Here is a 27040-nt window from a genome sequence, read left to right as displayed (position 1 = left end):
AAGAATTACTCAAGTAAACCCCATGCTACTTTTACAAACATAAATAAAAATTTATATGCACATTCCCCTAGTCCCTTTAACCTTTCCCTCATCTTTTCATATAGATCTCAGAAACAACCCTCTCAGTAACACATAACTGACTAGACATTACTGAGCATTTAATACGAATACTCAAGAAACACCCATTAAGTTAAGGAATGAATAAATGAATTGCTTGATGAAATCTAAGGCCTTAGGAGCCTCTCTAATTCACAGAGACTCCAGCCACACTGAACTATTGATATTTGCAAGTCCTAAAAGTTTCATGCACTCTCTTGCTTCCAACCTTTGTACATTCTGGTCCCCTGGTTCAAGACACCTTTCTAGCACTTATCTGGCTGTATCACACACCAAGACCCAACTCTGTTGTCAAAGTGGGAAGCTTTTCTCATACTATCTTTCTCAAGTTTTATTGAAAATGCTACTTTTGTCCTCATTTGTATGCTGCTGTCAGAATGTCTGATGCCAACCTGAATTTCTTTCCTTTGTAAATGACATGGCATTTCTGCTTTGAAGTCATGAGAATATTTTTATATAAAATTTAATACCCTTACTAGGATACCTCAGAGTTGACTTTACAGGTCAATTTTCCCAAATTCATGATGGTTCCGCTCAGTATGTAGATCTGGACTTCCTTTGGTTTTCTTGCATTGTACTTTTTAATGGCTTTATTGAGATATAATTCACCTACAATATAACTTATTTAAAGTATATACTTAATGCTTTGGGATATATTCTGTTATTAATGTTTTAAACTTTACATAACAATTTTAGCCATTTTAACCATTGTAAGTGTACAATTCAGGGGCATTAATTACATTCACAATGATGTGCAACTACCACCACCATCTTTTACCAAAACTTTTCATCACTCCAAACAGAGACTCTGTAACCATTAAGCAATAACTCTTTATGCTCCCACCCCTCAGCCCCTGTTAACATCTACTTTCTCTAGGATTTGACTATCCTAGATACTTCATATAAGGAGAATAATATTTGGCCTTTTGTGCCTGGCTTGTACTTGGCATAATGTTTTCAAGGCTCATTTATGCTGTAGGATGTACCAGAACTATATTCCTTTTTACAGCTGAATAATATTCCACTGCATGTACAGACCACATTTTGTTTATCCATCTGTTGATGGACACTTGAGTTGTTTCTGACTTTTGCCATTGTGAAAAATACTAAAATAAACATTGGCATGCACATATCTATTCAAAGCTCTGTTTTCAGTTCCTTTGGATATGTACCTAGGAGTGTAACTGCTAAGTGATATGGTAACTTCTATTTAGCTTTTTGAGGAGCCACCAAACTACTCCGCAGCTGCTATACTATTTTACATTGTATAAGGGATCCAATTTCTCCACATCCTCACCAGTTATTTTCTTTTTAATTATAGCCTTCATATTAGTATTAAGTGGTATCTCACTGTGCTTTTTATCTGACTAAGCAAGTTGAGCATCTTTTCATGTGCTTATTGACCATTTCTGTATCTTCCTTGGAGAAATGTCTATTAAAATCCTTTGCCCATTTTTTTAACATCTTTATTGAAGTATAATTGCTTTACAATGGTGTGTTACTTTTTGCTTTATAACAGAGTGAATCACTTATACATATACATATGTTCCCATATCTCTTCCCTCTTGCATCTCCCTCCCTCCCACCCTCCCTATCCCACCCCTCTAGGTGGTCACAAAGCACCCAGCTGATCTCCCTGTGCTATGCGGCTGCTTCCCACTAGCTATCTATTTGACGTTTGGTAGTGTATATATATCCATGCCACTCTCACTTTGTCACAGCTTACCCATCCACCTCCCCATATCCTCAAGTCCATTCTCTAGTAGGTCTGCGCCTTTATTCCCATCTTGCCCCTAGGTTCTTCATGACCAATTTTTTTCTTAGATTCCATATATATGTGTTAGCATACGTATTTGTTTTTCTCTTTCTGACTTACTTCACTCTGTATGACAGACTCTAGGTCCATCCACCTCACTACAAATAACTCAATTTATGGCTGAGTAATATTCCATTGTATATATGTGCCACATCTTCTTTATCCATTCATCTGTTGATGGACACTTAGGTTGCTTCCATGTCCTGGCTATTGTAAATAGAGCTGCAGTGAACATTTTGGTACATGACTCTTTTTGAATTATAGGATAATGCCCGGTAGTGGGATTGCTGAGTCGTATGGTAGTTTTATTTTTAGTTTTTTAAGGAATCTCCATACAGTTCTCCATAGTGGCTGTATCAATTTACATTCCCACCAACAGTGCAAAAGGGTTCCCTTTTCTCCACACCCTCTCCAGCATTTATTGTTTCTAGATTTTTTGATGATGGCCATTTGAACTGGTGTGAAATGATATCTCATTGTAGTTTTGATTTGCATTTCTCTAATGATTAATGATGTTGAGCATTCTTTCATGTGTTTGTTGGCAATCTGTATATCTTCTTTGGAGAAATGTCTATTTAGGTCTTCTGCCCATTTTTGGATTGGGTTGTTTGTTTTTTTGTTATTGAGCTGCATGAGCTGCTTGTAAATTTTGGAGATTAATCCTTTGTCAGTTGCTTCATTTGCAAATATTTTCTCCCATTCTGAGGGTTGCCTTTTCGTCTTGTTTATGGTTTCCTTTGCTGTGCAAAAGCTTTTAAGTTTCATTAGGTCCCATTTGTTTGTGTTTTTATTCCCATTTCTCTAGGAGGTGGGTCAAAAAGGGTCTTACTGTGATTTATGTCATAGAGTGTTCTGCCTATGTTTTCCTCTAAGAGTTTGATAGTGTCTAGCCTCACACTTAGGTCTTTAATCCAATTTGAGTTTTTTGTGTATGGTGTTAGGGAGTGTTCTAATTTAATACTTTTACGTGTATGTGTCCAGTTTTCCCAGCACCACTTATTGAAGAGGCTGTCTTTTCTCCACTGTATATTCTTGCCTCCTTTATCAAAAATAAGGTGACCATATGTGCGTGGGTTTATCTCTGCCTTTGCCCATTTTAGAATTGGGTTGTTTGTTGTTGAGTTGTAGGAGTTCTTTATTCTGGACATTAATCCCTTACCAGGTATATATAATTTGCAAATATCTTCTCCTATTCTGTGGGCTTTATTTCTCTTGGATACTCCTTTAGATGCACAAAAGTTTTTGATATTGATGAAGTCCAATTTACCCTTTTTTTTTATTGCCTGTACTTTTGGTATCACGAAATCATTGCCAAATTCAACTTCTTAAAGATTTTTCCCCATGTCTTCTAAGAGTTTTATAGTTTTAGCTCCTACATTTAGGCCTTTGATCCATTTTGAGTTAATTTTTACATGTAGTGAAAGGTAAGGGTACAACTTCATTTTTTTTTTGCAAGTGGATATTGTTTTACAGTACCATATCTTGAAAAACTGTTTTTTTCCCACTGAATGACATGGTGACCCTGTTTTGAAAATCAACTGACCACATATGTGAGGGTCTCTTTCTGGATTTTCTATTTATTTCATTGGTCCATATGTCTATCCTATGCCAACACCACACTGTTTTGATTATTCTAAGTTATATAGTAAGTTTTTTCGTTTTTGTTTTTGTTTTTGCAGTACACGGGCCTCTCACTGTTGTGGCCTCTCCCATTGCAGAGCACAGGCTCCGGACGCGCAGGCTCAGCGGTCATGGCTCACGGGCCCAGCCACTTCGCAGCATGTGGGATCTTCCCGGACCGGGGCACGAACCCATGTCCCTTGCATCGGCAGGCGGACTCTCAACCACTGCGCCACCAGGGAAGCCCTATATAGTAAGTTTTGAAATCGAAAACTGAGTCCTCCAAATTAGTCCTTTTTCAAGATTATTTTGCCTATCTTGCATTGTAATTTTAAATATTAGTTCCATTTGATTACTTTATTTTTCTTCTTCAGGTACTTCAATTATATATATATATATATATATATGTTGGATTATCTTTACCTATTTTCTTTATTGACCATTTTCTTTCCAGGTATTTTTATTCTTTTTTTTTTAATTATTCACAGTATTTATTCTATAAGGTTGCTGCAAATGCAGAACAAATACTGAATCATTATCCCAAAGGAAATACAGAGTTAGGTTCCTATGAGCCTCAGATCACAGCATTTTCATTAATCAATGCATAACCTTGTTTTACATGTGTTTCAGTTTAAAGACACCTTATTTAATCTATATTTTTTGATTTATTAACATTGAACTTAACAGCAATAGCACTATAAGTCACTCCTAAATAAAGCTTATCTAACACATGCATTTTCTGTTAAGGATGATTTTACTGTTTATTTTTATTTATTTAATACTCATTTTCTTATTTTAATGCCTTTCTTCAATGGCCCCTGTAGTTCTTTTTATTCTCTGTTGGGGTTCTTGTCATTTGTTCTTTATTTCTAAAATAATAATGTCTATTTCATTTCTTTCCTGCATTCAGTCATTCATGTTTTATATATTCCTGCTTTTTTTATATTTCCACTCTGAGTTTCTGAATTTCTGATTAAGAGTGGGTTTCATATCTCTAAAAGTTTGTTAAAGTATATTTGACTCTGGCTGGAATACTGTATTACAGTTTTTTCTACTTTGGTTTTTTAAAAGAATTTGCATCAGCTGACATATTTTCTCATTTTTAATAGTTTTGTACACAAGTTTCTGCTCTTTTATGTTCATTTTGTAAAGACTTATTTTCAGGTACATTGAAGTTTATGGTACTTTCTGCCTCCATTTATGCTAACAATGTCAGTATGTATACATTTATATTCTCTCCTTGTTGACCTATAAGTGTTTTCAGAAAGAATGTGAAGAGATTCAGATTTAGGCAACCACCATTTTCCTGGAACAATCCAGACATGAGGGAAACTTTTCTATATCCTCCCTGTGACACGCCCCCCCCCCACAAGCTAGATTAATAGCACCATCTCTGTATTCTTTTTTTTTTAATTTTTTGTTTCTTTTATCATCTCTGTATTCTTAAGCATCCTTTACTGCACTATGGTGGAACCTACCACATTGTTATAGGAATTGATTTACCTTTCCAACTACACCCTGGGATACTTAGAAATTATAGCTTTTCTTCAATATAGGTGGTTATGACTTTATTCCTAACTACATTAACTGGATTTATAACATGACTCTGCTGCTTACCAGCAATATAACCCTGAGCATATAAGTTACTTCACCACTGTATTCTAGTTTTCTCATCTGGTTTAGGAAGTTTGAGGACTGACATGATCTTATTTAAATGGATTACTCTGGTTGATGAGTTGAGAATAGACTAGGAATAGGGACATAGCAAAGGTGGAATCAGGGAAAACTACTTATTGCAGACTATGGCAACAGTACAGGTTGCAGATGAAACAGTACAGATGAGAGATGGTAACAGTTTGGACCAGACTCTACAGAGGCGGTGAAAAGTGGTCAGAGTCTAGATACACTATGAATATAAAATTAACAGAATTTGCTGATAAATTACATTTACAGTGTGAGGGAAAATTTAAGGAATAAAAGATAATTCCAAGTTTTGGGAGGCCCAGTAACCCAGGGAAGAATAATTTTCAAGGAGAGAGTGACCAATAACATCAAGTGCAGCTGATCAGTCACATAAGATGAAGATGGATAATTGACCTTGGAATTGACAATGTGGAGGTCCTTTGGTGACTTTAATAAGAGTATCTTGGTATGATTATAGGGATCAAACCTGACTAGGATGGATTCAAAAGAAAAAGGGAGAGGAAGAAGTGAACAGTGTTTACTAGCTCTACTGGAGATTTATACTGTAAAGAGAACCAGAGAAATGGCGAGAGAGGGATATGGGATTGAGGAAAGATGTTTATTTATATATGATAGGTTTATACAATGTATTTATATTGCTTGTGATAGTCCTGTTGAGAGGAAATACTAATGATGCAGGACTGAATGAAATGGGACAAGTGATGTCCTGCACAGGGAGGGGGATGGCCCTAAATAGGAGCATGGAGAGCATGCATAGCAATGGGAAATGCAGAGGCCATGGTCCAGAAGCAGGCAGGCTGTGGAGGTAGGAGTCAGTAAAGTTCTGACCTGTTTCTATTTTCTGGGTGAGGCAGGAAGAAAGTTTATCCACTGAGTGTGGGGGAGAGGAGTAAGGGTTGAAGGTGTAAGGAGAGAGGAGATATGGAATATCACCTCACAAAAGAGGAGAGTATGATGGCTTTGGAGTCAAACAAGCCTGGATTTCAATCCCACCCTCATCTGAGTCCTGCTTGGGACCCTAGGTAGGTTAACCCTCCCTGATCCTACCTCCTCATGGTCAACATGGGGATAAAGATGCCTTAAATACTGCACCCACATCTCACAGGGTTGTCCTGAAGGTCAATGAGATGCTATATGTCAACTCCCAACACATGGTAGGCACCTAATAAATACCATTCATTCCTTTCCTACTATCTTATCTTCTGCTCTCCCCCTATTTCCCTCTTTTTATCTCAAGTAATATATGGATGAGGATGAAATTAAAAGTCTCATTGACAATTTTGATATTAAAGAATTAAATAATCCTTCATTTTTTCCTTTCTCTTCTGGACCCCTTGGGACTCTTTCTAACCCTAACATCCAACCAAATCAGTCAGTCAAGCAACCAATGGGTATCTGAGAACCTTCTCTGTACCCAAAGTTGTGTGTGTGCTGGGGTAGAAGAGGGACAAGAGAGAGGATGTTCTTCTCTTAATTAAATAACCTTATGTTATGAGCAGAAAAATGAAAATCAGAAGGAAAGGTATCCCCCACATGCACACGAGTCTAACACAAAAATACTGTGTATCCTTCAATCCCAGCTCTAAGCACGTAATCATCATCTGAGGGCACCCAGAGACCATCAACTTCAAACTCTTCATTTTGCATGACACCCAGAGAAGGGAAGTTCTTCCTTTGGGTCATGTAATCGAGTAGCCGAGATAGAGCTGGAATCCAAATCTTCTCGTCTACTGGCTAGGATTCACTGGATTTTATTTCATAACATTTTCCTCCTCCTCTTCCTCCTTTCTCCTCCTACTATTACTGCTGGTAAAAATTATTAACATTTACTGAATGCTTACTATGTACCAGCCATAAATCTATATGCTTTCCATGTATTACTTCAATTAAATCCATGATGTAGGGTCATTTATTACCTTTTTCTCCCCATAAATGAGAAAACTGTGGTCCATTTAACTTATTAGGGAAACCATTGGAAAATGAGGGATTTGGATATGAACACAGCAGTCTGGCTCTAATCCAAAGGCTTACTCACAAATCACCATTCATTAGACCTTACTCATTTCCACTGAAGTCAGTTCTCCCACATTCAAACCCTCTAACAGTTGACTCGTGTCTTTGCTTCTGACAATGCTTAGGGCTCTGAGCATTTCATGTCTTGGAATTGGTGGGTTTATGCCCATCTCTTCAAATACTCTTCAAAGAATATTAGATGTCAGCTCCTTCAAGGTCCAGAATTCTCTCTCATGCCTAGCCATTTATGCATAGCATTCCTCCCCTCATTTCTTCACTCATTCATTCCCTAATTCAACAAATGCTCAAACAAGTATCCACTCTGAGTCAGGCATTCAGCCAGGTGCTGGGGAAACAGCACTGAAACGCAAGACAAGTTCAAGTTGCTGACACACTTTACCAGAGTTGAGGAGTACGGGTCAGAGAGAATGAGACACAGTAAAATTGTAAACAGGTAAATGATCAAGATAATTTCACACAGTGAAAGTCTTTCAGAGGCAATAAAAGAGGATGAGATTATTAATGTGATCAAGACTGATCAGCTCGAGATGGCACCACATCCCTCTAGAAGCTCAGGCACATGCCTTCCAAAGTAATTTCCAATATAAATACCACTGCCATTTCTTTTTAGCAACCAGTGTCAGATTATCCTGGACACAAATAACAGGAGTTACTCTTGCAATACTGTGCTCTCTGAACAGTGAAAAACAAAAGCCAAGAGATTGGCCTTTTCATCTATGTCTCTCAGCACCATTTGACAATTTCCTCTTTTCTGACCATGTAATTATATTTTCCAAAGGCCTTATCAGAGAATCCATTTGAGCAGAGGCTAACATCATCACTCAATAATGTGTCTGTAAGTGGAGGGGATCTCATCTGTATTCCACATGAGTTGGACGTGTGGGCTGAGGTGAATGCAAGAGGAGGTCTTGTGGGCTTGTCTCTGAAGGATCATCTGTGGGGTCCCATCCTCCTGTCAGCTGTACTTCTCATTAACTCTGCTGGAGAAGGAGGTGAGGATGCACAGCCCTCTTTAGAAAACTATGCACTCCATCCTCAAAGCCTTCTGCTTTCCCCAGTTCCCACTTCAAGCTCCTGGCATATCACAGTGACAAGAACCCCTCTTTGTGCACAGTACATTACATTTACATGGTACTTTCACACCCTTTTATTCTTCCTGAAGAGATAGACAAAAGCAATTATTCTTGCCACGCTACTTTTACTGATGAGAAACCCAAGGAAACACAGCTAGGAAGCAATAAAGCCAGAGAGTGATCCAGGGTATCTGACTTTGAACCTGTAACAGTAAGGATCCTGGTGGGAAATAGTCACCATACTGAAATTTGGTCATTTGAAGAGAGAATATTAAAGGGATTATTTTACAGAAGTACGAGCAGGGAGTAGATAAACCACAAGAGATGGTAGACTACCAGAGAGACTGTAAAAAGCGGGTGGAGGCTGGGGAGCTCTTTCCTTCCTGGGTATAAAAGGGCCAGGAACTCAAAAAAGGGGCCACCTGATAGGGCCTGTGGCTTTCAGTCAAAAGTGACCCAGTGCCATGTGATCACACAGAGAAGGAGACAGGGGAGTAGAAACCCTCACCTCCCTCCAACTTCCTGCCTGTTCTTCCTGCTGATGAAATTCAAAAGAAATCTAGATGGCAAAGGAGCCCCCAGATGCAGTCCACATAGGTCAGCCTGCAAGGACACAGAGCAAAGTGGAGCAGAGATGGGAGAGATGTTTCTGGAGAAGCAGATGGAAGATACCCAGCCCAGACCCCAGGCTTTTACCACCATCCTACCCTGTCTCCCCCTTGAGGGAAGACTGGAGTCAATACCTAAGCACACTCCCTTTTGAAGGAGGTGACATCTGGGTTAATCCCAGTGATTGCCCATCTTGCAAACATCAGGTCACCTTTTTCATGTGGCACTTAGTAAGGACAAGCTTTAGGGCGAGGCTTGGTCATATAACGTGTATGTTGAACAGCCTTGTGGATACTGTAAATGTTCTCATCATTTTCGTCTCCACTGAAATCAGGAATCGAGGTTGACTCCAAGTGAAGCCTTGAACCCACCTGCAGATGTCTAGCCCATTGCTGCATGGCTCTAACTCCAGGGGGTAAACAGCAACCCCCTCAAGCTGTCCAGGACCCAACTTGCAGTCAAAATATAGCAGGAAGAGGAAAAGATCAAGCTATGGGAAGGAGTCAACATTAGGATGTGTGTTTTAAGGACCTGTGAGAAGACAGCAGCAACAGGCAGAAGCCAGGTTTCCCAAACTAAAGGCCTAACAAGAGCTCCCAGCCAACAGGGTTAATGGACTCTGGAGACAGAAGCCGGGCCAGCCTCTCAGACCCATTCATATTCTTTCCCCTGTTTGATCACGGCCTTGAAGATTCCCTGATGGCAGGAACATCCATGTATATAAATGATTCCTGATTAACCAGATACTCCTGTTATCTCCTTGTATTTGTCCTCCTGTTTACTTCTGTTCTGCTCAGATGTGGAAGACCCATCATCATTATCAAATTCAGCATCATGGCGGCATTTATTGAACAATTACCAGGCATGGTACTAAACTACTGATATGCTGTGGCAACACTGTTGACAGCATACAGATGTCATTTCCCCTTCTTTGTTCCAAGTACCTCAGTTTTGTTGAGGGAGAAATGTACCAGCATCATGGAAGGAAGGATGGTTGGTCTAAGGGGTCAATCATGGTGACCCCTTTTCCCTTTGTCATTGTCTCTAGATGCTTTTCGTTTTTGTTTTGTTTTCTTAACATCTTTATTGGAGTATAATTGCTTTACAATGGTGTGTTAGTTTCTGCTGAATAACAAAGTGAATCAGCTATACATATACATATATTCCCGTATCTCCTCCCTCTTGCATCTCCCTCCCACCCTCCCTATCCCACCCTTCTAGGCGGACACAAAGCACCGAGCTGATCTCCCTCTGCTATGTGGCTGCTTCCCACTAGCTAGCAGTTTTACATTTGGGAGTGTATATATGTCCATGCCACTCTCTCACTTTGTCCCAGCTTACCCTTCCCCTTCCCCGTGTCCTCAAGTCCATTCTCTATGTCTGTGTCTTTCTAGGGGCTTTTCACTGGCAAGGATGACAGAGTACACGGATAAAAAGGACGGCATCGGTCCCAGATGACATGTCTGAGCACCAACTCATCTCAGGCACTGCCTCATCTAAACTTCCTGTTTAAATAAACATTATGTATCCTTACAGTTTAAACCACTGTTATTTGCAACCAGGAATGTCTCATCTGATGCATGTGCACCGTCACACTTAATTCTAGTAATCCCATGAGGGAGGCATTATATTAACCTTATCTCATGATTGGGACTTATAAGAGTTAAGTAACTTGCCAAGGGTCCCACAGCTAGTGGCAGAGCCAGAGTTGAAACCCAGAGCTATCCAACTCCAAAAGCTTGTGCTCTTAACCATGAACCTACACTTTCTCTCACTATGCTCACCGATGCCTGACCCTGGCCAGCACCAGCTCCACTTCAGCCACATGAAATACGATTTAGCATCATGCCCATGCTCAGAGCATCTGACCCTCATCATACACCCACTTCAATCTTGTAACTCCCATCTTAGCATAGGCTAATTGCTATGGTCTCACCTAGTTACAGAGCTGAGACAGGCCACGCTGATCCAAGGGCAGGGGCACTTGGCTCCCTGCCCTGTTGCCATAGTCACTGCTGTGCGTGACAGGCCAGAGGCGTGGATTACAGCCCAAAGCAGGAGGCTAGAGGCCTGCAGGTAAATACTGTTCCCCACACTGCCAAGGGACAGAGCTGTCCAGACTATCCTACAAGGAACAAAGCAGCCCTCATTCCTCCTAAGTATGTTCCTGCTGCACACCGATGGTGTATCAGGCTTTATTCTGTTAAATGAAAAAGCAAATTAAACACCAATACGTACAGTGCTGTCTTATTATTGAAAAACAATGTGTTTGCATATGCAAAGAAAAATTCCAGAGAAGAGAAATAAAACTGGTAATAATGAAGGCTTCTGTGCAATGGAATTAGGAGCAGGGTGATTGGTATCACATGGTTTTGAACAGTTTGCACCTTTCATGGTTTTTATTATTTATAAGTTATCCAGTATTTTATTACCTACTATATCATTTATATGGTGAATGCTTTATAATAATTAATTATTCCACTAGATTAAGCTAAAAATAACCTATACTGCAAGAATTTTCACCCCAAACTTCACAGTGTTGCTTAGAATTTGTGTCCTCATAGCTTCTTGTTTTCTTCTTTGTTTTTAATTTTGTGTAAAGTTTGAATCAGGCAAGCATCTTTCATAATTTAAGAAAATTAAAGAAAAAACATGTCCACTGAACTTCACAGTAAGGCTATACCAAAACAACCTGGGACAATCATGAAATCCAGCCTGAAGAGCTTACTAAAGGGCTTGATGAAAGCCCCTTACTGCGGGCCTCAGCTGTAGGTTAAAGAAACAGACCCACAGAATTTTAGTATGGTGATATATCCACAGTCCAGACAAGTATATCCAACTGTATTTACTCTCCAGCAGAGAGGGCACATGCCCCTTGATCCTACCTGTGATTGGCTTTTGTTTGTACCCTCTCTGTAAATTACGTCCACTCCTTCATGCCTGCCAGAGCTCCTGCGGACACAGGACACATGTAAATTCAACTCGAGAGTGAGGCATAGTTCACCCTGTGCTGTGAATCAGACCAGGAAATCACTGAAAGTCTTTTATAGATTAACTGCCTTCCTCGAGAAAAGAATAATCCTCAGAAATTCAAAGCAGAAAGGAGGGGATATGGGGATATATGTATACGTATAGCTGATTCACTTTGTTGTACAGCAGAAACTAACACAACAATGTAAAGCAATTATACTCCAATAAAGATGTTAAAAAAATAAAAATTTTTTAATTTTTAAAAAAGAAATGCTAAGCTTACTTCATCTTCACCTTTCCCCAGGCCTGATATTTACAAAGCACACTGAAATTTACAACACCTATTCCCATGCAGGTTCTCATTTCATCCTCAGGATAACCCTGTACAAGCAGACTGAGAAGAAACGATGCCCATTCTATACAGATCAGGAGACTGAGGCAAAGAACAAGGAGACTTAACTAATGGAACCACCTAGAATGATAGGACCACAAGTCAGAAGCCACAAATACAGACCCTTAGACCACTCTTCCATTTATTTATTCATTCAGGTATTCACAAATATTTGTGGACTACCTATCATGTGACAGCTCCACAATATACACCGGTGATACAATGGTGAGCCCTCGCGGTGTATACAGCCTGTGGGAAAGACAGACCTCAATCCAATGATCAAAAACCACTCTGTAGATAAACAGGTTATGGGGAAACTGTAAAACACAAGAAACTTCTTTCTTTTGTCCTGAAAATTAAGGATAAGTAGAAATGAACTTGATATTCGAGAAATGGCATGTACGGAGATCCTGCAGCTTAAACGAATATGGTACTTAAAGAACTAAAAGAATGTAGTGCAAGAGGAAACTGAAGAAGGAAACATGGGCCAGACTATTCAAAAATTTAAGCTATATTAAGGAGTGTGACTTTTAGCCTAAAACTCATAGAAGGCCATTAAACGAGCTTACATGTGTATTGGGGTGGGAAGGGAATATGGTGATCACGTGTGCAGCATGAAGTCTTTATGTATCGCCCTAATGTCCATGAAAAACTGCTGCCTGTGAAAATGACTCAAATTCAGTGTGCTCACCTACTTATTTGGCCTTGCTCTCTTATTAGCTCCTGCAGGCTCTAGTACATATCTAATTAGATACCAATAAAAGAAGCAATAATGACAAATGCCCTCCTAAATGGGGGTCCCCTACCGCCCAACCCTTTATTTCACCATCAGTAGTTTTTAATGAGACCCTGTGATTGCAAAGTCACCTTAAAGAACAAAGAGAGTTTATCACCTTGAAATAGGGAATATCAAAATTTATATTGGAACAGTGTAAAACCAGCCATGTAACACTGGAGACTACTGTAACGCATCTATTTCACATTTGAAGAAATGGCCGAATGGCTCATTTGCAGTCAGTCATGATTTAAGATTAGGTCCCTGGTCATTGCACATCAGCACAGAGGCACATGCAAGGCATACCAATCATATGCGGATAATGGGCCATTCGAAGGCCTGACCCCACATTATGTCTGTGGGATTGAAGTCATGAACCTGTCTGTCAACATTGTAGATTCCAGGAAGGAAGGAGAGTCTTTAAATCTAAAAATAATTTCACATAAGCTTTCTAGAGTCCAAAGACCAACAGTGGTTGGAATTTATAACAAGGTCGATTTTGGTGCAACAAGGAAGCAGCCCTTTGAAATGACCAGCCTCCCCAGTCTGAGAAAGTAATACATGGAACTCGGCCTTTGTTGGTTTCAGTTTATAAACTTCCATGAGAAGTTAGAAGTGTTATCTTGTCACATGGGAGTGTTAAAAAGATGGAGGAGGGGCTTCCCTCGTGGTACAGTGGTTGAGAGTCCACCTGCCGATGCAGGGGACACGGGTTCGTGCCCCGGTCCGGGAAGATCCCACATGCCGCGGAGCGGCTGGGCCCGTGAACCATGGCCGCTGAGCCTGCGCGTCCGGAGCCTGTGCTCCGCAGCGGGAGAGGCCACAGCAGTGAGAGGCCCGCGTACCGCAAAAAAAAAAAAAAAAAAAAAAAAGGAGTAAGGAATGACCTCTGGACTCTGGCTCCAGCCTGCCACTGACTTACTATGAACCCCTGGACGAGTCATTTCTGTTCTCAGCACCTCAAAAGTCCCTATCTATACGATGCAAGAACATCCACCTCAGAGTGCTTTTACAAAAAATCAAGTGAATATATAAACGACCTCTTTAAAAAAAAAAAAAAATCCAAAACACTAACCTCAACTCAGCAATGACTGAGCAAAAAGCCTGAGTTTTTCCCAGCATAGTGCTGGGTCTCTAAGGGCAAAATGTCAAAGAATTCAAGAAACTGGAATCACAGATTGCCCAGCTCCTTCCTTGCTTGCGCTTCAAAGACAGCACCAACTTGGAGAACACTGAGCAACTGAATGAGCTGTGCTGGGGACACACCAGAATGAAACACAGCCCAAGGCTGTTAACCTCCAGTGGAAATGAAATTCCATTCTGGGTAATACCAGTATTCTGAGTATCCCAAAGAAGCCAGCTCATGGCCCCAACTCCAAGCCTGTAAGTTCCTATGTGTGAAATTCGCTGTCAGGAAAGGGATACTCTCAGACTAATAGACTCTAACGAGTGGAGGTGCAACAGGACACTCCTGAGGAAGAGTTAGAGACAGCATCACACAGGCCCTTTAAGGAGAAGGAAAATTATTTCTACTCTAATTGCCCCAGAAAACCCTCAGTTGAGGGCCCAGGCACATTAACCAGCTGGCTTAGTGGCTCTGGAGCTCCAGCTGGGAGACACACTCGCAAGAAGTTAAGATGGATAGGCTGAGAGACAAAAGTCAACTGATTTGGGGGTTAGAGCAGGGAAAAGCGTGCACAGAAACCTTTTCCTTCCAAGTCTCCTCCTCTTCACACCCCAACCCCACCACACCCCCTAAGAGAAAAGCAACCAAACAGGTTCAGCTATAAATCTGTTTCCTTGCATCCAACGGCTCTGGCTACTATTATTTATAACATTAATTTAAGTTCCCAGAGAGATAGATGAATTTCTTTCTGGTAGTGTGGAAAATCAGTTCTTTTCAATGACAACATCTGTACCCCTGGTCTCACTAGAAAACTAATGTAGTATTTGGAATTCTTTTTCTTTTCCAATTAAAAAGTCCTCATGGCTGGCTCATGCATTTTTTATTCCCCAGTGCTCCTTTCCAATGAGTGAAGCATAAAAGGAAAGAGACAACTAATGTATAAGTGCATATTTTTTTAAAAATACAGTTCCATCATACATATTGTTCTGGTTTGACTTTTTATTTTCTCTCACTGCTTTCCTTTTTAAGGAATAAACATACATATCCATAAAAAAGGGCAGAGTAGAATCGTAACAATAAAGATGCAAGCTTCAATATTTTCACCTACAAGAAAACATTATTTCTCCTGCAGCCTATTTCCCCTTCCATTCATCCTGTATAGACCCATGTCCATGCAATACAATCACAACTCAAGATGTGTCTGAAGGCATGTAGATGAAATCACTATAAGTTGGAAATGAAGTCTTATTTTCCTTTCTATTTTAATACATCTTAGGCCCCATGTATGCAATACTGTGCCTCCTTATTAATCTCCTCATGGCCTCAGGTAGCCAACAAACCACCAGATAAAGAGATACAAACCACCTATTGTATTTCTTTTTAGTCCTTTCCATTTGCAATTTTGAAAGCTCAGGAGTGCAGGTGGATAGGGGGAAATGCAGGCCACTCTCTCATTATCCATTTCAATTAATCCTTTCACCTCCTACCTCTCTGTGCCACTGAGGCCACGGTTGACCAAAAGCATATTTAAACCCACCAGGCAACAAGAGGAAAAGATAAAGATTTTTGAAAAGACAAAAGTAGAAATAGGTTTATATACTGATGTCATTAGAAGATAGGGCAAAGTTAAATTTGGAATCCACCTAGTGAGGTTGAGATGAATAAGCCACAGGGTACAAAGCATGAGTCGAAGTGTGAGGGTCTCAGCCAGAATGAGACAGCCAACATGATTATGTCTGAGCTGCCTTAACAATTAAGCAGCCACTCTCTACTCTACCAAAAAAATCTACAACATGGACTGTATTACATTGGCTACCTAGACCGTTAGATCCATTCCCTCCCATTATTTAAGTCGTTACAGCTTGGCAGCAGCAAAGGCTTTTTTTCCTTCAGTATTCAGAGGCTGTGTTATGTTTTTTAACAGCACAACTATCCATCATCTGCTGACTACAGTACACTGCTCTATCTTGTAGGTTACCAAGTTACCAGGGCCTCCATAGCCAGGGCAGCCTGTACCCTCCAAAAAGGCTGTCTGCTGTCACATGTCTGGGTCAGAACATGTCTGAAAGAAAGAAAGAACACAAGGTGGAGAACAAAATGCCAACATGCTTTAGATCCAAAAATGCATATTCAGCATCTACTCCAGCAAGAAGGGAGGCAAGTGGGAAAAAAAAAAAGATTGGGCAGCTCCGGTAAGTAATCTTTGCTATCCAGCAGCATGCTGCACTGTCAACCCAGGTATCAATTCAGATGACTGCAAACCCCCTGCCGGTCTACTACAGAAGTAGCCCTGTGAAGGTGGCATGCTGGGTTGCTCTCCAGGGTTCTGAAGGCAAAAAAAAAAAAAAAAAAAAATCATACCCTAACTAAGCACTGTGTTGAGCTAGAATCAGAGAGATGCCCAGAAGAGTAGAGGTGGAAGAAGATGTAGAAATAATCTGGTCCTAGCCCCTCTTTTTATACCTAGGGAGCTAAGGCCCAGAGACAGTAAATGAATTTCCTAGGGTCATACAAATTTAACAATTTCTTTCAGCTCAAGTTTTCAATCCAGAATGTTTTTGTGCTAAAAAGCCAGATTTTCAAAGTAGAGAAGCAAAGAGTATCTATTTTGTTTAGGAGACCCAGGAAATTATAACATATTAGTTTCCTCATTCACCTGGCTTTATTTACATCTCCTCCTAAAAGCTCTGACAATTTGGGCTCATGGCTTGAGGACGGGGGAAGTAAATCTTTGAACCTCTTCTCTCACAGAAATAAAAAAGGAAAGAAGCCATGCCACATTCTCAAAGCCCTGCCAGGACCAACGAAAGATCATATTACATTGGAGGGGATGTTTCCTTCCCCATTCAGCCTCAGTTACATATTTTTAAAGACACTCTGCAGTTACTTATTTTTAAAGGGACTGTGTTGGCATAAAAGTCATGCACCATGATGTTGCAGTACCTACCATAGAACTAAAAGACAAACTACTGGAGAACCATGCCTAGGATTTGGCAGTCAGAATAACTTCAGGGGCCTGATTGACCTCAAACCCTACACTGCACCATGGATCCACATTACACACTAGATCCTCATCCACGGGACACGAGCCACTGTTTTTATACAGGTGAAAATCTGACTAAATTGTATTCATTTTCAATATGATACTTTAACATCTTTTCTATATGATGGTATATGTTTATAGCACTTCATGATGTTGTGTGTTCATATAGTAGCTTGAAATTTTCTAAGGATTTTGTACACACTCTCTTGCTACATTCCTACAACAACCATATGGTAGAAGAGTTACTATTACTCCCATTTTACAGGTGCAAGCACAGTTTCTGGCATAGGGAGGGAGGAAGGATTAGAGGACAAGAGGATGGGAGGAATCTTCAAAGAATCTAAGACGCAGATTTCCTGATTTCATACCCCTGCATCATTGCATTTAAGTCACATTTTATAAATGGCAAAACCAAGACAAAGGTCCAGCATTCGCTACAAGTTGAAGTTAGACCACAGAGCCCATACGCCTGGTCACTTGGAGAACAGCTTTTCTTCCCCTGTCGTCCCCTCTGTCATATTTCCTTCTCTGTCTCTTCCTGAAGGCTTTCTCTCACCGCCAACTTCATCCACTCACCCATACACACTCTTCTCTCACCAGCACTATGACTGGCTGTGTAATGCTTATAAGATGAACCTCATTCCAAGCCCAGTTCTCATGTGACTGGTATGGAATCACATCACACAGTGGCAAAAACTGTAAAGCTGCAGAAATTGTCATGCATTTTCACCTGGGATGGTAAGAAACTGAGAGGCTACTCCATGTCCCCAGGAGCTCTTCCTCCTGTTGTCTCCCAGACCTGATTGTCTCTAGCAGAAATCTAGCAATCCATCATGCACTTACAATATCCCTTGTACTGTCGCCTTGTACTGTTACTTAAATTTACATGTGGGTTATATCCTATCTTCCTAGCTTGCTTGTCATCTCTTCCTGGACAGAAGATCTGGTGCTACCAGGTTCGTTGGACATGAGGCATATGTTGGATTCTCAGTCTTAATTTTGATGATGAGTTGTGTGCATGTGTTCCTGTTTGTGAAGCAAATAATCTGTCCGTAGGGGAAGCAGGAGACTGAGAATCTTGGCCTGGCTCCTTTGGAAGCATTGGCCTTTGATAGTCATCTCTTAATTTCCCCCTCCTTACTCTAGTGCAAATGTTTGTATAAGACAGTGGAGTATATTATACGTGACTTAACTACCTTAAGGAATGTGTGGTTTAATAATATGATGTTTGTAAATATTTTAGGAGCTCTCTGTAAAGAAGATGCCGTGTCACCATATTTCATTATGAAAAACCTAGAGATATAAACACATGCTCATATCCTGAAGTTACTCTGAAATATTCAAGAGGAACCTTGTTCAGCGATTTACAGTAAGTTTGTTTTTCTGGTTCTGCATGTTCTTCAAAATCAGTTGTACAGAAACATTGAATGTGCTCTGCAGTGAATAAATAGCGTGCGTTAGAAGTAAAATCTAAATATGTTTACTGTCTAGAATATAATCATTAACGGTCAGAGTGACAACTGGGCTGCAGGTGTGTGTGTGCGTGTGCGCTCTGTCTACCTGTGCACGTTTGAACAAATGAGGTGAGAGTTCAGAGCTCCATTACAATGGGACTGTGTAAGAGAAATTTTTCCAGCAGTGAGGCAAGAGGAGGTGGGATTTGCGTGGGGAGACCTGCATATGGCAGAAAGTTCTGGCTGAAGGCTGGATGCATGTACCATTTGAATGGAAAACACTCTTGAGTCCATTCCCCCACTGTCACTTCAAGACCAAGATGCTGGGAGTAACACTTTTCAGTTTTCTCTACTGCTCAGCTGCTATTATGAGTTGTCAGAACAGCCTGCTCACAAGGCTTCCATCTGAGTCCACGATTTTCCTGATATCCAAGGACCAGGGCCAATCACTGGGGGGGGGGGGGGGGGCGGGCCCTGGTGGCTTCAGAATTCAAAAGTACTGGACCAATAAACCATGGATTTCCTGATGGCAACAACTCCTAATGCTTTGTATCTCCACAGCCTGACAGAGAGTGTGTGTCCAATACTTTCATTGAAAGTTGAAAATTTAAATTTCAACTTTCATTGAAAGTTGAAAATTGATTGATGGAAAATTAAGAGTTACCAAATAAAGAGAAGGAAAGAAAATTCCTTTTGTGATGAAAGAACTCTTAGGCCCTGAATCCCCGACGTCAATGGATTGTGGGCTTTGAGTAATGGGGACAGGCCACAGGGTGAGCCTAGAATGGAGCAGGGGAAGCTGAGGAAGATTAGTTCAGGCCTCCTTCTCAGCTTTGTTGGCAACTATTAATAGCAAGGCAGCTAAAGAAAAACCTAAGGCAGTGGAGATAATCAGGCTGGTCACCCAACTGAGTGGTTCCTTTTATGTTTCTAGCTTGAAGTGATCTGCTACCCACACTTTGGGAGTTTCTAACTAGGCCCAGCTGAACAGCTGAAGCAAGGAGAAAACTGTGTCTCAATAGCAAGCAGAAAGTGTTAAACTACCAACCAAAATAGCAGTCGCTTTTCTTGTGACAATTTATTAGGTCTGAAAGGGCTCTGTTTCTCAATGCTAAAAAAGGTAGAAAATCCTGCTACATTCCAGTTCCTCAGAGCAAAGGAATTGCCTGGCAATCTTCTCTTCCTGATTTCAAGTGTTTTTATGGTTGCTGGACCTTCTGTAGATTCTCTCTCCTGGGAAGACTTCCTGGCATGGTTATACCTTTGTCTTGGGAAGGACATGAACTTCAGAGGCAGAGAGGAGAGAAGACAAGGCTGGGGAGTTAGATCCTGGTTCAGTTTTGGCTCTATGCTTTTTACGTTATGTGATTGAGACTGAGTTACTTACCATCTTGGAGCCTTTCTAATTCCAAATCTGTAAAATGGGTCTAATGAAATTGCCCCCACACCACATGGCCATCCTAAGGACTATTATACTTAGCACATTAGCTGGCCTATGGTAGATGTGCAATAATAGATGGAGGTCCCTTCCCTTATGCCAAGGCAATGGGTTCCATTAGTAAGATTCCACATCTTACCAGACAACTCCAAAGACTGGCAATATAAGACAAGGGGAGAAAAATACTAGAAATAAAGAACAAACTGCTAACACTGAGTCTGGCTCTTGCCTTCCCTCATATTCTAAGTCCAGTGACAATAGTCCCTCCCGTTGGGCTAAATAGGCTAGTGGTTACAACAGGCATGCAAGTAAGACTCGGGTCCAAATCCTAGAGCTGCCACTTAGCAGCAGCGGGATTGCAGAAATAGAATGTAACCTCAGCTCCATCATTTTTTAATGATAAAAATAACAGCCTGAGTGATGAATTCATCTATGTAAAGCACTTTACACTGTCACTAGCACAGTCAACACCCAATAAATATTATCTATCACATCACCATTTATCATCTACCCAGAACAACTCTAGCAGGTGACAGGTTGAGAAAAATAAGACAGTGTAACTTTAAGGGTAAAGGAATCAAAAAGGAAGAATCTCATGGCAGTATGAAATACATAGCTTGGAGAATAAAAAGCAGCCTTTCTGAAATTCACTCTCTGTGAGGGTGGCCTAGATAAGTAGTAGAGCAGCATCTTGATCAATAGACCAGAGCTTCTGCCACCCTAAAATCAAGAAGTGCTGGCTAGCAAGAAACTTCTGAAGAAGATACGTTTATTCCATGTAACAGACACTAGCCCACCTTAAACTTTCCTCCTCCCTACTGGGGATCTGCTTCAGGTACTTGGACCTCCAGGGTCCCTCACTTATTTGTTGCAGCCCAGCCTGTCCTCCAGCTTCTACCCACTCTCTATTTTTTTTCAGGGGAAAGCACAAATGCAGTCCCCCACTACCACAAACTATGCAGTCGAGTTTCCCACATTTGGGGAAACCGCAGGCGCCCCCTCTATTTAAACCACGGGTTTTCAAACGTGAGTCCATGCACCAAGGCTAACCTGCCTGCCTAGGAACTACCCAGAGAGCTTATGAAGAATATAGTTCCACCCTCAGAGAATCTGATCCACTAGGTCAGAGATGGCACCCGGTTACTCATATGTTTTTTTATAGGTTCCCCAGTAATTCTTAAGTGTAGTCAGGTTTGGGAACTCTGTTTCTAGACTTTTCCTACACCAAAATCAAAATTTACCTCCTCTATGGCCCAGTCTTTCCCAGCCTCTCTTTCCCCCTAACCTATCTAAAAAACCCATTTGTGTTGGGTCCATAAATCATTAACTGGCAACAACTTTATTTTTTCCCTCTAAGATCTTACATAAAGAAAAACATGTTATGTCATGAACCAAAGTACAAAATTTTTCAAGAGAAGGGAAATAATATTTAGAATCTCCTCAATCCATTCCGTATAAATAGGGCTGACCCGAAAGCATACTGTGGGTTCCAGCTCTCCTGTTCTCTCCCTACTTTCCTGGTAGAGAGGCCAGGATATACAGTAAATGAAAGTTTGGAGACGAAGAGACACCACAGATGTGCAGAATAAATAATAATATAACAGTAACAACCACCACCATGTACTGGGTGCCAAAGGCCAAGCACCACCCAAAGCACTTTATGTGAATTATCTTTTTTAACATTAGCATCTGTAAGTATGTGCTAATACTAGCAGCCTCAGTTCACAAATTAAAAAACTGAGATGAAAAGATATTAATGTGCCCAAATTCCCACAGCTAACAAGTGGCTGAGGATGGCAGAGGAGACTATTTCAGAGGGACCAGAGCATTTTGAAGGCAGGAAACCTTCGATTAGCAGAGACATATCCTCTCTCCTCTTTTGACTCTTCTCTGGAGAGGAGAATATGGGGAAATAGAAGATAAAACTTTTGAAAAGAGGAAGCAAAAAAATTGCAAAGCAAGAAAACAGTGGTGTCTCCAGGACTTTTCATTTGGGAATTAGTAAACGAGGACTTCGAGGCTCCTTTCTGGCCTATGGCACAGGGGGACATGCAGGACCCTTCTTCTCTCCCATTGGGGCAGCATGAGTGGTGGGTAGGGGGGAGCAAGCGTGCTCCCTGACAGGCCACTTTAGTTCTAGAGAATTGAAAGAGCCAATAAGCTCTTGAAGGTGGAAGTGGAGGTAGTGACTGAGGGTTGGCTTTACCCAGACGGCCCAGCCCACGGTAAAAAGGAGTTTGTGGTTTCTATGGAAACGTGGTCCAGGCACACACATTACATCTAGTTGAAGCCACGATTCTTCAGAAAAATCCAAAAAGCGCCCGAAATAGATGACATCAAACTGTGCCAAGACTCACTTTAAGATGGCGGGACTTCCCTTGAACCTGACACTAGTTTCTGTTCTCTGCCTCTCCAGGTCCTCTTGTAAAAGAGACTGCAGAGCTGGAATGGCAAGTATATTGAAGTATCATCTCATCAGAAATGCAGTGTGGAGCCGACTGACCTTGGATTATGCTTCCTTCTATTGGGTGCCGGAAGGGAGGCTGTCCCCAACGTGCCTGTACCTTATCCTGGGCCCAAGAGAACAAGTTCTGTGGCCGAACAATCATTTGAACTTTGACAGTATCATTAATGAAAACCAACAATTCATAGCTACCTTGCAGCACCAAAAATTCTCTATAATAGGACTCAGATCACTATCCCTAAGGACTTCCAGTGGGTTGTGGAGAAATCAAAATATTCCCCTTGACCACCATCATCCAGCTGTCCAGCCACAAGTGATCCAGTAGAGACCAACAGCATCCTTTCTTCAGCTGGCAGTCAACCTCCCTGCCCAGGGACAAACACGGGAGCCACTATCTCCTTCTCAACCCAACCCACAACCTCGTGCGAAAGCCCCGACTTCAAAATAGTCCTGCCATCCTCTGACAAGCTGGGAGGCTCATTCCTCTGCAGAGGATAAATGAAATCAATTCCAAAAGATTCAAAGAACAGCCTCTTTAAGAAGTTGCCATTTGGAAAAAATATTTAAGCAAAGCTGTGCTAGATGAAGTTGAATAGAATTAGTCGCTCCACTAGCACCGCCTTCTCAGATTCATTCGAAGGTAGACCAGCTCATTCGCTTCCAAGTGGAACGAACTCAACAACAATATATCACAGTTAACTGTGATCACAGCTCCATGGAATTCCAGCTGGTACCTGGAGTACACCGAGGTGCACTTAATATTCCCCCATCTATAATCAACCTTTTGTACATTTCTACCTAATTGCCAGATATGTTTCCATTTTAATGAACTGTTTTCTTAACATATTACAGTTGGTCACTCCAGCACGCCTAATGGCCCATTTCGGTATGTTAAATGACGATTACGGTCCCTTGGTTTGTTTCCCAGCAAGGCTTGGAGGGGGTTGGCTTTATCCCTTCTCCATTGCTCAGTTTCAAGGGCACAATCACAAAAGATCAAAGGCAAAGTCATACCTGTTGCAGTCGACGTGGAGCTGGAGATGGGAGGCACTAACTGACAGTGCGACCTTGTGCCACTGTCCGTCAGCCATCCGGTACGGAAGTGCCTCCATCCTGGGCTTGCCGTTATGTATGTAGTGATATCGAATCTCATCCCTCAGACCACTGCTCTCCAGTTCGAAATAGCTGTATGTAAAGAACAAAAATGTGTTTTATTTTACACAGCCATCATCAATCCTCATGACTTACTACCAGGGTTCCCAGAATCTAAAATTAGCTCAGCTTGACGCAAAGAACCACAATCCACAACCAATTGTATGGTATGGAACCCAATTCACCTTTTGTCTGAGAGCCCTCACAGTGACAGCTTGAAGCCCTGAAATGGAGACTGAATGATCCGCTGTGAGTGACAGGCCACAAGCTAATTAGCAAAGCTTGGTGCAGTGTCGCTTAAGCATAGTTCAGAATGGAAATAAACTGTCAGAGAAGAGATGAGTAAGGCTTTTTTTTCTTTTTTTTTTTTTTTTACTTCCCTCTGGACAAGAAGCTATAAGTGAAGAACAACTCTTAGATAATCAATAGGGGAGCAAAGTTTGAAGCTACTCACATATGTGTCAGTATTTCAAAATTTCATGGAATGAAACATATAATTAAGTTTTTCTTTCCCCAGATTTTTACCTTCTTTTTCCAGATCCATGAAAAACTTTTAGCACCACCACTGTAGTCTGCACTTTAGTCATAAAAGGCAGCCAACTTTGGGACCCTCCTCAGTCACACACCAGGGCTGATACTTTCATGGTTGGCAGGCCTACTTAGTCTCCTATGTGTCCCTTCTGAAATGTGTCACCATGATCATCATCAACACAGGGCCCAATCTCACTGCTGAGCACTGCACTAGGCATTTGACATATACTATCTAATCTATCACTCACGAAAACCTGTTAGACTGATATTACCCCTTTTGAAATATTTAAAAAAAAACTAAGATTCCGGAATTAAGTAACATACCCAAGCCAGGATTTAAACTCAGGTCTAGATGTGATAGTCTATGCACTTTATACCAGTTTGGTGCCCATCCCAGAGGCACAGGACAAAGTAGTAAAGATGGCCTCAACTGGCACTATCTCCCAGCAGCTTATTCATACAGACAACTCAAGAACTACTCGCCTAGACAGATAACCAGATTCAATCCCAAGATCTGCAAGGACCTACTGCTTCTCCTCTAATCCACTGAGTTGGCCTGACCCCACTAGCCCGGGCGCATTTAATCCAGAACATAAAATGCATCTTCCATGAGGACTGAGATGAATATATCATGAAACTCAGCCTCTATTATGCATAACTTCCAAATCTCACGTCACATATGAAAACAAATGCACATTTCTTGCTCATCTTTCTCAGAGATCTTCCCAAGAGAGCACTGCAGGGGAAGCAAAATCAAGACCAGCCTCCGACTATCTCATTTGCACTATACAAAGAATCAGGCCCAAGATGACAAATTGAAAATGTTACTTATACTATTGCAGCCGACTCCTGGGCCCAGGTACCTACTTACTAGTAATAATATAATACATATTTTTTAAGACTACTAAGGAGGAAATCCCTTAATATAGAAGACATTCATTTTAAGAGAATTTCCCAATTTTTTTCTAAGTAGCCAGAACACTGGAAGGATCGAACAATCAGAAGACTTAAAAGGTCAGAAAAACCTTAGAGATTATCTAGTCATTCATTAATTTATTCATATCATGACTGAACACATAGTGAAAAGCTAAGATAAGATTTAAAACACAGATCCTGTTCTCAAGATGCTTTGAGAATAGTGAAAAAGGAAATAAAATATGTGCCCCTCCCTCCAAAAAAGGTAGAAATTGGCCTAAGAGAAACAAATGGGAGGCAAAGCTGTCATTTTAAAAGTGACTGGCATGTGCTGGAAATGGGCCAAGTGCTTTCATAAACATCTCATTTAATTTCTTCAAGGTAAATATTATCATCACTATTTTACAGATGAGTTCACAGATGATCAGAGATATTAAGTACCTTGCCAGAGACCACACAGCTCCTGTATAGAAAAGCAGTAGGACCTGACACCTGAGACTATACCAAGATCAACACATCATAAGAACACTTTCAATCACTTTATTCTGACCAAAAAGCTACTGCTGGGGGAAGAGACATGACCTTGAAAAGACCTCAATCAATGACAATCAAAAATACTCCAGATAACTTGAATCATAAAAAAAAAAAAAAGAAAAAGAAAGAGAGGCATATACATTTAACAAGATTTGATCATTATTCCTGGGGTTATGGCCTCATTGAGCAAATGCTCAATGTATTATAAACAGATCTTTTAAAGATCATTTTGCAATGAATTGGAGTAAGTGGGTACCTTGGGATAATCACAAATATACAGTTATGAGAAAACAAATGTGCCCCAATGTTAGGCAAATGGATACTTGTGTCTTGGGGTAAAGTATCTGACAGCATCATGCACATATACAAAAACTGCTGTATCTCAAACAACTTGGATGAAAGTCAAGATGATGTGTTTAATTAAAAAAAAAAAACATGTTAGAGTTGAGAATTGCTTACAGGTGACAGTAATTCCCCAGCATTTCTGGCCTGCAGACACGGCCAAATCCTGTGGCCTGAGAATGCTCTCAGGCAATTAAAAAAAGAAAAAAAAAAAGTTGGATAACTGAAGAAGTGGCCCTAAAGATGACAAAGAAACCAGATGGCTAAGTGATATCTGGATAAAAGTGTTTCATGAGGGACTTCCCTGGTGGTGCAGTGGTTAAGAATCTGCCTGCCAGTGCAGGAGACACGGGTTTGAGCCTTGGTTCGGGAAGATCCCACATGCCACAGAGCAACTAAGCCCATGCACCACAACTACTGAGCCCGCATTCTAGAGCCCATGAGCCACAATTACTGAAGCCCGCATGCCTAGAGCCCGTGCTCCACAACAAGAGAAGCCACTGCAATGAGAAGCCTGTGCACCGTAACAAAGAGTAGCCCCCACTCCCTGAAACTAGAGAAAGCCCACGTGCACAGCAACGAAGACCCAATGCAGCCAAAAATAAATAAGTAAATAAATTTATTTCTTTTTAGAAAGTGTTTCATGAGTGCTGGGAAGGGAAAAAGGCAGGATTTCCAGGCAGTAACCCTCTGCTAATATAGATATATAGCTTAGTCCTGAAAGCAACATGGAGGAGGCGGCCATTCGGCCTGACAGTGCTTGACTGTAGCCTAAAGGGTAGACTCATGCTTTGTAGTAGAGCCTTGTTACTCAAGGATGGTCCACTGACCAGCAGCATCATCACCTGTGGAAATTCAGCTTATGGGGCCCCAATCAAGACCCACTTGAGTCAGAATCTGCATTTTAATAAGATCCACAGATGATTCATGTA

General features: G+C 41.1%; 1 protein-coding gene across 3 annotated transcripts in view; it reads right to left on the bottom strand.

Moving 5' to 3' along the window:
• NELL1 (neural EGFL like 1) overlaps window positions 1-27040 on the bottom strand; it is a gene marked incomplete at both ends in the record, with an annotated part of 886110 nt that overhangs the window by 732862 nt on the left and 126208 nt on the right. For 2 of the 3 annotated variants that reach the window (XM_079707393.1, XM_079707394.1), the window contains one exon: window positions 23649-23819. The exons of the other annotated variant lie outside the window; for it this stretch is intronic. In XM_079707393.1, the coding sequence (XP_079563519.1) occupies window positions 23649-23819 (171 nt within the window). The remainder of the gene's footprint in view (window positions 1-23648; window positions 23820-27040) is intronic. 3 annotated transcript variants of the gene reach the window in all.

Source organism: Hyperoodon ampullatus, assembly GCF_949752795.1.
Source record: "Hyperoodon ampullatus genome assembly, chromosome: 7".
Classification (NCBI taxonomy): Eukaryota; Metazoa; Chordata; class Mammalia; order Artiodactyla; family Ziphiidae; genus Hyperoodon; species Hyperoodon ampullatus.
This window is presented reverse-complemented; position numbering and strand designations above follow the sequence as displayed.